Source organism: Apis mellifera, linkage group LG2, assembly GCF_003254395.2.
Source record: "Apis mellifera strain DH4 linkage group LG2, Amel_HAv3.1, whole genome shotgun sequence".
In the NCBI taxonomy this organism is placed as follows: Eukaryota; Metazoa; Arthropoda; class Insecta; order Hymenoptera; family Apidae; genus Apis; species Apis mellifera.
In genome coordinates this window covers 2,862,943-2,875,796 of record NC_037639.1, presented here as the reverse complement: position 1 = coordinate 2,875,796, position 12,854 = coordinate 2,862,943, and the positions used below count along the sequence as shown (strand labels likewise).

Sequence of the window (12,854 nt, the reverse complement as noted above, 5' to 3'; positions counted from 1 at the left end):
TCTTTGCCAGTGATTTAAACTGTTCTCTCCTTATGCTGTTTCACATTGCATTGAATAAACGATAGGTTGTAAGCTCGTAAAGAGGCTGTCGATCAGGCATCCAATAGTCTATCATGTGCTCCATGAAGGAAGTTCTCAAACATCCGTACTTCAAGGAGGCGTGATTGAAGTAGTTACCCGAATAATCAAAAGCTGAAATCAGCGTAAAAATAGAACAAATATTTATGAATATTTGGAATAAAGATTTCTATGATTCGATGTATTATATAAAGACTACAATGTAGAATATCGAATACTTACAATGTAGATTAAATATTTGAACGTTTATTCATAGAAATTTTCTTGAATCGCAAAAAGTTTGTTATTTTTATTTAAGCCACAAGATTTATTAAGATAAAAGAATTGCAGTGATGTAAGGTCGTAAAGAAACTTTTCAATGGAATAAAAAAGAGAAAAATTGGAATAACAAAGGAATTTATGGTTTCATTGAGAATACAACGAAAGGTGAAAACAATTGGGTATACTTAAACATTTTATGCGAATTTTTAATAGGTTATGAGAAGAAGACTATAAATTTACGTTTTCTTATATTATTCGTCTCTTTAATGATAATAAAAATATGAATTTAATGAAATTTTAAAAAAATTTTAAAATATTAATATATTTATACTTATCATTTTTTGATAGAAGAATGTTTTATAATTTATTTATAATTTACGAATTTTTCAATTAAATATAATTTTTGTGTTTCTTTTTCTCTTTTTCTGACGTGAAAATATTTATTCAAGACTTTCATTGTTTCTTAGAATTTAAATTTGAATTTTTTATTATTATCTGTACAAAGAAATATGTTTGATTCAAAAAGAATTGATTCCAATGAAGAGAATTAGTTTATTAAAACTATTTTTTAATGTAAATAAAATATTTACATTTTATAGATAATTTATCATTTATTTACTTGTAAATCGGTAATGCAATTTTTGAATGTATTTTTGCATCAAAATAATTTTCATATAAATAATTATATCTGTCAAAAATTTCGTCTATTTTTTAAATTAATCTTATTAATATATGTTTTATTTCTTCCATTAATCATTATTATATTATATCATTATCATTATATTATCATTATATTATAATGTATTTTATAAAAATAGTTTAAAAATTTCAAAATTAACATACCTTATATCTTTTTTATTTCTTCAACAATTCTATTTACTTCTCAGAAATTTAATTTTCTTTTTTTTTTTTGGATGACTTTTACACATTCACATATTTCAATTTAATAATTTAAAGGAACATTAATTTTCTTTTATTAACAATGCAAGATTAAGTAATTTCTTTACTTGTAAAAGTTGTAAAATTTCCATATCAATTCTCTTCTTTCTAATTCAGATACTTTGATAATTTCTACATCTTAATTCCCCACGATTATAATTTGAAATTCACTGAACGATGTCTTATCATGGAATGAGCTTGTCAATCATAACATTCGTTACAAAAACTCTATAAACATCTTTCACCTTTAAATCAATATTATTCGATTTTCATTTCAAATTTAGTATGTATGGTCTTGATAATTGTGGTTTATAGTAATTACAATATTATTTTCGAAATTTAAATTTGTAAAAATGAAAGATTGTTAAAACAAAAATTAATTATCAATTCAAATAGTGTAAAAATAGAAATACACAGTTAATAGAATAAACGTAAAAAATAATATTGGAATTCAAATTATGAAACAATAAAACGCTAATGCATCTAATCAAGCGCGTATTCATTTTGAAAATTATATAAATTAAAACAATTAATTTTATTGGATAGAATATGATATAAATTGCTAGGCAAATATTCTTCTACTTATTCCTCATACTACATTTCAAATTATTTCATCAACAAATTCTTGAATAGCTTACAATGCTACGAACAAAAATAAAAGAGATACAAAATGATAAAATATTGGAAAGAAATAAGTTGCAACGACTAAATATTGCTCTACAACAAATACGAAGTTCACTATATAATTATACACAACAGCAAACAACAAATTCAATACAACAGAAACAATTGTCACAATTTCAAAAACAAATTATAAAACAAAAATTTTCATCTAAAAATGTGTACAGTGCTGTGAATATCGAATCTTTGAAAGTACAACGGAAAACTGCAAATTCAGTACAGCAAAAACAATTGTTATCCTCGCCGCAGTTACAAATTCAAAAACAAATTACAAAACAAAAATCTTTATCTAAAAATGTGCATAGTGTCATGAATGTTGAATCTTTGAAAAAACGACGAAAAACAATTCCAAAATTAGTACAACAAAAACAATTAACACCCTCGCCACAGTTACAAGTTCAAAAACAAGCTGCAAAACAAAAATCTTTGTCTAAAAATGTCTATAATGTTATGAATGTTGAACCTTTGAAAAGGCGACGAAAAACAATTATAAATCCAGTGCAACAAAAATTGAAATATTTGTCTTCATCACAATTTCAAAAAAAAGTTACGAAACAAAAATTTTCATCTAAGAATGTGCATATTATAAATGTTGAATCTTTGAAACCACAACGAAAAATAATTACAAATCCCGTGCAACAAAAACAATTGTCATCTTCGTCACCATTTCAAAAAAAGATTACAAAACAAAAATCTTCATATAAAAATGTGCATAGTATTGTAAATATCGAATCTTTGAAAGAAAGACAGAAAACAATTAAAAATTCAATACACCAAAAGCAAATATTATCCTCGTCACAGTTACAATTTCAAAAAGAAATTTCGAAAGAAAAATCTAGAAATAAACATAATATAATGAATATTAAATCTTTGAAATCTCCATCGATTTGTGAGGAAATTTCAATAAATGAACAATGTTCTTCTTCACAAAGTGATTCAGAATATAAGTTTTCCGAAAATGATGCTTCTATTAAAAAAAATATTCATAATCTGATAAATAGTAAGGTTCAACATCAAGTAAAAGGAAATATTGCAAAAATGTTAGTTGTGTTTATTAATGGTGAACAGAGATTAATTACATTTGATATACCTCATGAAGATTGTACAGTTCAAGATTTATTGGAACAGGTATTTTAATAGTTATTAAAATATATATATTTATCATAAATATATATAGTTATCATAATAGTTATAAAAATGCTTAAAAATTGATATGTTGATTAAAAATTATTTGTATTTTTAGGCAAATATCGTGCTTTCTGAGAAATCAAGTATTTCATTAATTTCTAATCCTACTTTGGATATAAATTATTTAGTAGAAATTGAATCTGATACAATATCATTTGACATAAGTAAAAATGATGATAATTCTCAAAATAATAGTTCAAATAATTCTAGTGGGTAAGCTTTTCAATATATTTTTAATTATATAAAATTCACATATAAAGTATCTCAAATATAATATTAATCACTTCAGATCACCAAATAAAAATATTGATTCTGTACAACAAAATAAGGTAAATTTTAATTTTTTTTGAAAAATGAAATTATATAATTAAATTATACAATCATTTATAACAAATATTTATGATAATATTTAAAAATTTTTGTGGAATGCTACATCATTTTAATATAAATTTTAAAAAAATGTTAAGACATTTTGTTAAAGTATATTCATTAAATATATTTTTAAATTTAAATTATCATGTTAATTCTCTATATTATTTTACAAGACAAAAAATGAACATTCATCAACAAAATCAGAAAAATTGGAACAAGATGCGTCTATGCATAAACATAAAAGAAAAAAAAGAACTGCTTCAAAATCAAGACAGAGTCATAAAGAACCAGGTAAAAAGAAAACTTTATGATTTTATTTTAAAAAATACATTTTAATTTTTAATTTAAATATTAAATATACAAAATAGAAAAAAATGTAAAAGAATAGATTTAATTATCTTTATTTAATAAAATAAAAATATAATAAAATTAGAATTATTTAATAAAAAAGATAAAATAAATATAAAATTAAAAATTTCATATCTTTACATTTGAATACAAAAAAAAAATAATAAAAGTACCAATACAAGACTATAAAATTAGCAAAAAAATAAAATTATAAAAAAATAAATGTTTAACCAATAATAATTTGGATTTATATTTTAACTTTATTTTTGATTTGATATTTTGCTATTTAATAATTGCTACTTAGTAATAAATTATTTTAATTTATAAATATATTGATATATCACATATTTATAAAAAATTCATTATGTATAAATTGATTTTATATCATTTGCATTATATATTACATTGTATAAATATATAATAATATAATATATAAAATATAATATATAAAATATTAATATAATATATAAAAATAAAATTGGCTTTGTATTCTTTTTTCTTTTTCGATTCAAAATATTAAAAAACATGAATCAATGATCTTAGAGAAAATAATATTTCTATTATTATATTTCTTCTTTAAAACCAAATAATTTTCATGACCGTGATTTAAGAATTTGTATACCAAATTGTCTTAGAGAATATAGAAATTCTTTAGACTGACATTTTTTATTCAGAATATTTAATAATATCATCTGATGAAGAGGAAAAAAGCAAAGAAAGATCATATTCTAAAAATAATGCATTTTCAAACGACATGAATAATGATTATAGTAATGAAATGGATATCATACTTGAGAAGAAATCAATAATTACAAACAATTCTATTGCCGATACAATTTCCGATTATGCAGAATGCACGAAAATAGAAAATATTCCAGGTAATTTTTAAATATATTTCATATATGATTATTTCACAATATATATATATATATATATGATTATTTCACAATATATATATTTTATTTATTAAATTTTGAATGATAAATATTGATTAATTATATATTAAAAGAAAAAAAATAAAGATAAATATTTTTTAGATAACATTATGCAACCTCCATATACTTCTTTATCATGTAAAATGGTAAGAATAGGTTCTTATAAATATATTCCTCGGGATAGAGTCTTAATCTCGCAAAATGAAATAAAATTTAGTGTACCTTTATTGGAAGATGGTATTTATTTTACTAATTTTTAATTATATGATATTTATAATAATATAAATTTATAATATTTTTATTATAATTATTTTGATAAATATATTTTTTATATAATTATTTACATATATTACAGAAAAAACCTCTGTAACATTAAATATTAACATTCGAGATATAGTAAAAGTATTAATTCATTTTGGTAAATCAATGTCAGTGTTTTTCTTTTATACATCTATTAATACTGGAGCTATGATTCGTAAATTATTAGGAATGCAGGATCCAAAAGGACCATATTATGATCCTGCTGGAAAAGGTATCAATTTTTTTAAGCATATTTAATTTATATTATAAATGAAATAAAAATATAAATATTTTATAGATCATACACATAAACGAATAACTTTAGTAACAGAGAAATTATCAAAAGAATCAAAAATTACATTAAAAACATTGTTTATGCAAAGAAACTTATTAGAAGAATTAAATGCGAAAGAAGCACATGATATTTTTGAAGAATCATCGCCGAAAAAAGTATGTACTGTATATTTTATAAATTATTTATAAATTATTTATTTATAAATATTAAAATTACTATTTGAAAAAATTTTAAATATAATCTTAATTAATTAAAAAAATTTTTTAAATAATCAATTTTTTTTAGAATGTACAAATGAAAAACCTATCGAAGACAAAAATTGAAACACAAATAACAGCTAATTCAAATAATACTAATATACAAACGTAAGGAACGTATTAAGTAATTTAATTTTTAAAAGAATTTATTTAAAAAAATTTATTCATTATATTCGTATAATGTTTTTTATATATTACAATAACTATTCATATATGCAATATATTAATATTTCTTGCACAATTTTTGAAACATTCTGTAAAATAAAACTTAATATCATGCAATTCTTCTTCGTATAAATATTTTTTTAATATATATTAAATATATTAAAAATATATAATATATATATTTTTAATATATATTTAATGTCTTTATATAAACCATAGAAATAATATAATATTAAATTGTTTTTTACAGAATAATTATATATCCCTCACCACCTGCCAAAGGTGGTATAGCTATTAATACTGAGGATTATTTATGTCTTGGAGAGGATCAATTTTTAAATGATGTAATTATAGACTTCTATCTAAAATATTTGACATTGGAAGTTCTATCAGAATCTGATCAACAGAGAACTCATGTATTTAGTTCGTATTTTTATAAGCGATTGACAAGTCCACACACTCAAGCAGTTGAAAGCAATGTACCTCTTACACCTGCTGCTAAGAGACATGCAAGAGTTCAGAAGTGGACGAAAAATGTCAATATATTTGAAAAAGATTTTATTATAATTCCTATAAATGAACAGTAAGTTTATCTACTGCACATTTTTTTTTCTGTTTTTCTTTAAATTAAAATATATAACAATTCTATGTATAAAAATGTTACAGTGCTCATTGGTTTTTGGCTATTATTTGTTTTCCCGGATTAGTAGGTAAAGATTTTGCACAAAATAAACGATCTAATGAAAATGATATTCGTAAAATTGTACAAAAAAGTAAAAAATTAAAAAAACTAAAACTTCAAACTGTTACTATTGGAAGTACAACTCTTAAACCAGTGACGACTACTGTAACTATAGATCAGGATGATGATGGTTTAAAAAGGGATAAAGCTGAAAGTGATAATAGAGAAGTGGAAATAATTAGCAAAGATGACGTAAGTTTTTTAAATTAAATTTCATAAATTATTTATATATATATATATATAATTTAAGTCGGATAAACTATTAGAGCATATCTTACAAATAATTTACAATAGGATGAATTAGAAATAATAGAAAATAAAAATTTATCGCCAAAAATGAAACAAAATGTACTACAGGAAAAAAATATTGTAAAAATGTAAGTATTTTTAAAGAATTAAAATTAAAAAATTAAAAAATCAAAAAAATTATTATGTTCCAAATTAAATACAAAATATATTCATTTTAGACCCTGCATATTAATATTTGACTCTCTTGCTGGAACAAGTAGAATACATGTAGTAAATACATTAAGAGATTATTTGAGTTGTGAGTATGTAGCAAAAATGGGATGTGAAAAAGTATTTTCAAAAGATACTATTAAAGGAGTATCGTTAGAAGTTCCTCAGCAATCAAATTTCACTGATTGTGGATTATATATATTACAATATGTAGAGAGCTTCTTTAAGGTAAATTTATTTTTTGAATTCATATATATGGAATATCACATTTATATTATTATATACAATTATCTCCCAAATTATCTATTATTTTAAAAATATTTCAAATATATATTTCAAATAGAATTTTTCTTAAATTAAATATTTCAAAAGAAATCTTATTTTATATATTATTAATTTTTAATTTCAGAATCCCATTAAAGATTATACTTTACCGATAAATACATTGAAAAATTGGTTTGAGGAAATAGTAGTAACAAGAAAAAGAGAAGAATTATCAAAATTATTAATTAAATTGATGAATGCAAGAAAAGGAAATAAAAATATAACAATACCTGTTATAAATTTTCCTACTCAAGATGGTAAACTGAAAATTAAGAGTCATGTTGATGCAAAATCTGTAAAAACTAATGTTGAAGATAAAAAAAATCTACTTAAATCGAGAAAATTGTAATAATAATAATATATCAAATTAAAGTACTAAATCAATTATTGAAATGGTAAATAAAACTACAAATCAAATTGCATGCATTGCATATTTGTTCATCTGAAAATAATTTGATATAAATAAATTGATTGATTTTAAAATTCTTTGGTGATAAATTTCTAATTATTTAATTAAATAATAAATAGTTATTCTACAATGAAATCGATAAATTTATATTAAGAGATCGATATCGATATATTAAGGGATTTATTTGAAACAAAAAATATTTATTTTAAATATTGTAAATGATAAATCATTTCGAACTCTATCATAAAATTTAAAAAATTTATTTATATAAATTATAAAAAAATGGAATATTAGATTGATACCATTTAATATTTAATTGTTAATTTTGTATCATATTGTTTTATTAAGTATATATATTAAAAATATATCTATATTTTTATTACAGATTATTGAAACGGACAAAAATGGATATATTTAAAACAGGATTTTTTATGTCAAATATTAAATTAAGTTTTTAAAAGTTAATTCAAATATGTTTTCAATAAATATTTATTTAATATATCTCATTATTGTTTTCAAATTTTATTTAATTGTTTTTTAATTTAAATACTACTTCATATTATTGAATTTTTTAAATATTTATATATGTACGTAATTTGTTTGATATGAGTTTTGTATGTATTTAAAATTATTATAAATTAAAAATTTTTATTTAATCTTCTTTAAAATTAATAAGAAATTTAAATAATTATTTAGATTATTTGTTGTTATTACAAAATCTACAATTATAAATATTTCTAAAAAATATAATATAAAAATATAAAATATTCATAAATTAATAAATTCTTTATTAATTGTTTAAAAATAATAATCTGAAATAATTTTTAAAAATAATTTGACATAATCATATTATAATAAACACAATTATACAATATTATAATAAACATAATAAACACAAGTTATTCAAAATAATTTTATTTCTTTGTATAATTATAATTCATTACAAACATCATTATATATGATCAAATTTATATTAATTTAAATTCAAATTGTATAATTATCACCCTGTAAATCCAAAAAACGCTTCTATTTTACAAACATACGATAAAAGTGACTAATCTTGTGCATAAATATATTCCTTATAACAATCTCTATTTCAATCATATTATAAATTTATACGCTATTTTGTAAAATAGTAACGCAGACAGAAAACACATTTAAGTTAAATAAACAACAGAAAAATCGAGTGAACACAAATTCAACAAACTTGAGCAATGTATCCGCTGTATCTTTGCTTAACTTAAGCAAAGCGTTTCAATTAAAGCGTTTTCTCCTTATACTGTTCCATGTATTGCTGAACAAACGGTGATTTATAAACTCGTAAAGAGGCGATGGAACCGGCGCACGCACCGACCCAATAGACTATCACGTGCTCCATGAAGGAAGTTCCCAAACATCCGTATTTCAAAGAGGTGGCCAGTGCAGGATTGAAGTAGCCACCAGAATAATCGAAAGCTGAAATCAGTATGAAAATAAAACAAATACCGATGAATACAGTGATAAATATTCAGAAATAAAAGATCCAATTTATGAATACAATACAATATTGAATATCAAATACAACAAATCTAATATTTGAACATTTATTCGTAAAAATTTTCTTGAATAGAGAAAGGTGAAGAGTAAATGTAACTATAAATTTATGTTTTATCATTTTTTTAATAAGAAAATATTTATTTAAATAATTTATAAATATAATTTAATAACTTATAAATTTTCTTATTTATTTTTTCTAAGTTTTTTTTTCTTTTAATATTGGAATAATTTATTGATGATTTTCATCATATTTCTTAAAAATTTATATTTAAATTTTAAATATTTTGATTACATCTCTCTTTCAAAAAAAATTTGACATGTGACATATAATATATATTACAAAAAGAAAAATAGATAAGCAAAAGGATGTTTAATTAAAAAGAATTCATTCAGGTGTTATCCATTATTCTAATAGAAATATCAAATATTAAATGTTCTATATGCCTTAATTTATTAAAAGCATGTGAAATATTTAATATTTATTTGTTATTAATTACTAATTCATAAAATTTCATTTTTAGCTATTTTAGATGCAAAAATTTAAACAACATGAAAATGAATAAAATAAATAGATATAATTTTGCGTAACATTATATAAATAATTAATCAAACCTGCAATAACTAAAGTAGTTCCAATAAAGGAATCGACAATAACATTAATCCTCGAATTTATCTCGTTCAAACCACGTGAAACTACCCTGTATATACAAGTTGCCACACATTCGATAAATGCTCCAAATATTACGGGTACCTTAAAAATAGAAGGAAAATGATAAAAAAAAAAATTCATTATTATTCAGAATAATATATTATTTAATTTAATTAATTAATAATTAATAAAATAAAATAAATTAATTTCATATTTTCTAATTTCTAACATTATCAAGATACCATAGTAAAATTCGAATAATATTTCGATATTCAATAATTCAATAATCATAATTCATAATATATAATTTCAACTATTAATTTGAACAATTATTTATAAATCTTTGTATATTTTATAATACATTTTTTTTTCTATTTTTGTCAACAAATTATATTATTATATTATATCCTTGAACTTTAATTTTAATATATAATAATTAGTATATTAAAGATATATGTAATCTAAAAATTTAATATTTTCTAATAAGAATTATACCGTATTATAAGAATTTTACTATAATAATTCTTAAATATTATATTTAAGTATATTTAATTTAATTCTTTATGTTATTATTATGATTAATTTTTAATTATATTATTACAAAGTATATTATTTTGAAACATTTATAATCAAATTTATAATATATTTAATATTTTTTTTTATATCATTATTGTATAATCAGTTTTTTATCGTATTATTTATTGTATTATTTATATAAATTTATAATCTATCATCTCACTTACTTGTAAATCAGTAGTACAATCTTCGAATGCTTTGTTTTTATGCGTCGAAACGATTTCAAGCGCCCAAAGCAATTGAATGTATCTAAAAACGGCAAGACCACCTACTAGTTCGGCCCATATTAAAAGGAAAGCATCGCGTACCGATTTCGTTCCTTCGACAACTTCTTCGATGTGTGTATACGGACAAGCGGTAGCATCACCCCAATTTAGAGACCACCAAATCGTCAGTACAAATAAATATACGCCATACATAGAAACACCCCAGTTGTCCGCAACTAAGGTATAATATAATTAAAATAATAAAAAGCACACATACATTTCAAAAATATAAAATTTTTACAATTTAATTAATTTTATTTTTATTTTAAAAATATAATACTTTTATATTTTTCTTATTCGATTAAATTTTAGTTCAATATATATATGTATATATAATAAAAAATAATTAGCTGAATACACTTTTTTATGATATTTAACATTTTTACTATAAATATATTATATGATATTTTGTTTTAATCAATTAGATAATTTATTATTTTTAATAAATAAATACCTATAAATTACATGTGATAAATAAAAAAAATAATATTTATTAAATTCAAAAATCATCTTTGCATATTAAAGATCAGTTCTCACTAATTTCAAATCCATAATGAAAGTATGCGAAAGATAAGTTATATCGTATATAAATATAAATCTTATTTGAGATTAATCTTGTTATCGGTAATTAAAAATCACTGTCTTCAATAAACTTACTTATTATTAATTCGAAACATGCTCCACAAAGTTCACCGGTAGCAATGGCTTCTAAAAATAGGGATCTTACGAACGGATCACGTATATAATAATCGGTATATCTTCTCATCCAATAAGCTATGAGAGTTGTAAGTATAATGTACAGTGTAGAAACTGCTAGGGCAATTATTGTTGCAGCCATGGTGTTGATCGAATATATATATTATATAAATTTAATGTTATAAGATAAAAACTATAAAAGTAATAAAATCATGAAATTAGAAATTATAATGTAATTATATTTATAATGTCTCTTTATCTATAATCTATAATTTATTTTATCTAATCTATAATCTATAATCTAATTTAATCTAAAAATCTGTAATTGTTTCCTATTAAAAATTTATTTTTATTTTGCATTTTATACTATAACAACAAAATATACATATATGTTATATATATTACAAATATTAATTTAAAAAAAAACGTAAAATAATACACACAAATATAACACATCAAAATACAATTAATTTTAAACTTATAAATTATTACAGATAAATGTCACATATATACGTGTATAATATACAATAGGAAACTAAAAGAAGAATATTATGCAATAGCAAACATTATGCAAAACATTCAAATTTATAATTTTAAGTGATTCTCAAAAAACATATGACGAAATGTTAACTTACATATTTATCATCGAATTTTATTCACTTTTACCATTTCTTTCAACTCAAATATTCACACAATATCTATTTTTTGATCTTTTCCTTTATTTTGCACACAACAAGATTTTACTTAGCTGTTATTTAAAACGAACGAATGTAATTGAATATATCTGTGTGAATATGTCGCGTGGCTTTAAATAGCTAGTCTCTCAAATTATCTGATTGAACATTCACATCACGATGGTTATCAACTATTTTTCAATACAATCACAAAATATAAAATATTTAGTAGTGTTTTTGTAAATATATAATAATAATAATATATCACAAATATAATTGCAATTATTTAAAAATATTTTGTTCAATTTATTTTCTTTCTTTTTTATATTATTACTTTGCTTTGCGTTTTAAAAATCAAAAAAACACAAAATAAATGTTTAATTTATACTTACAATTATTTTATATTATAATCTTTTAACAATTATCTATTTAGTAATAAAATAAAATTTATATATTTTTTAATTTTATATTTTCCTGTTTCGAGACGATTTGGAATGTTGAATAAAATAAACTTAACGCGCCAACAATAATTCTTAAAGTTAGTAGACTTGAATGAAATAAAACGATATCCTAGAAATATATATTAAATGTTTAACCAATCAAAGTTATTAAAGATACGTTATGATTCAAAAATCAATTCAAAAATACCTCTAAGTACAAATAATGTAGAATGAATTTTGTAATATAATCTTTTCCTTTTGTTG

The 12,854-nt window shown here is 20.7% G+C and overlaps 2 protein-coding genes across 2 annotated transcripts; one reads left to right on the top strand and one right to left on the bottom strand.

Moving 5' to 3' along the window:
• Positions 1-3,606: 3,606 nt before the first annotated feature.
• On the top strand, positions 3,607-7,830 carry LOC725270 (sentrin-specific protease 6). Its single transcript, XM_026439151.1, is given in 13 exon segments — positions 3,607-3,627; positions 3,693-3,810; positions 4,542-4,745; positions 4,905-5,039; positions 5,170-5,334; positions 5,401-5,552; positions 5,683-5,762; positions 6,070-6,402; positions 6,486-6,753; positions 6,856-6,938; positions 7,029-7,248; positions 7,430-7,668; positions 7,670-7,830. Coding segments are annotated over 13 exon segments (2,139 nt in total). The 3' UTR covers positions 7,791-7,830.
• Positions 7,831-8,828: 998 nt separating this feature from the next.
• On the bottom strand, positions 8,829-12,381 carry LOC107964089 (aquaporin-11). The gene is made up of 5 exons (XM_026446460.1): positions 12,112-12,381; positions 11,438-11,669; positions 10,682-10,956; positions 9,902-10,040; positions 8,829-9,208 (listed from the first exon to the last, which is right to left on the bottom strand). Exons 2-5 carry the CDS (start codon positions 11,616-11,618, stop codon positions 9,012-9,014), a joined length of 792 nt encoding a protein of 263 aa, XP_026302245.1. The 5' UTR covers positions 11,619-11,669; positions 12,112-12,381; the 3' UTR covers positions 8,829-9,011.
• Positions 12,382-12,854: the final 473 nt, after the last annotated feature.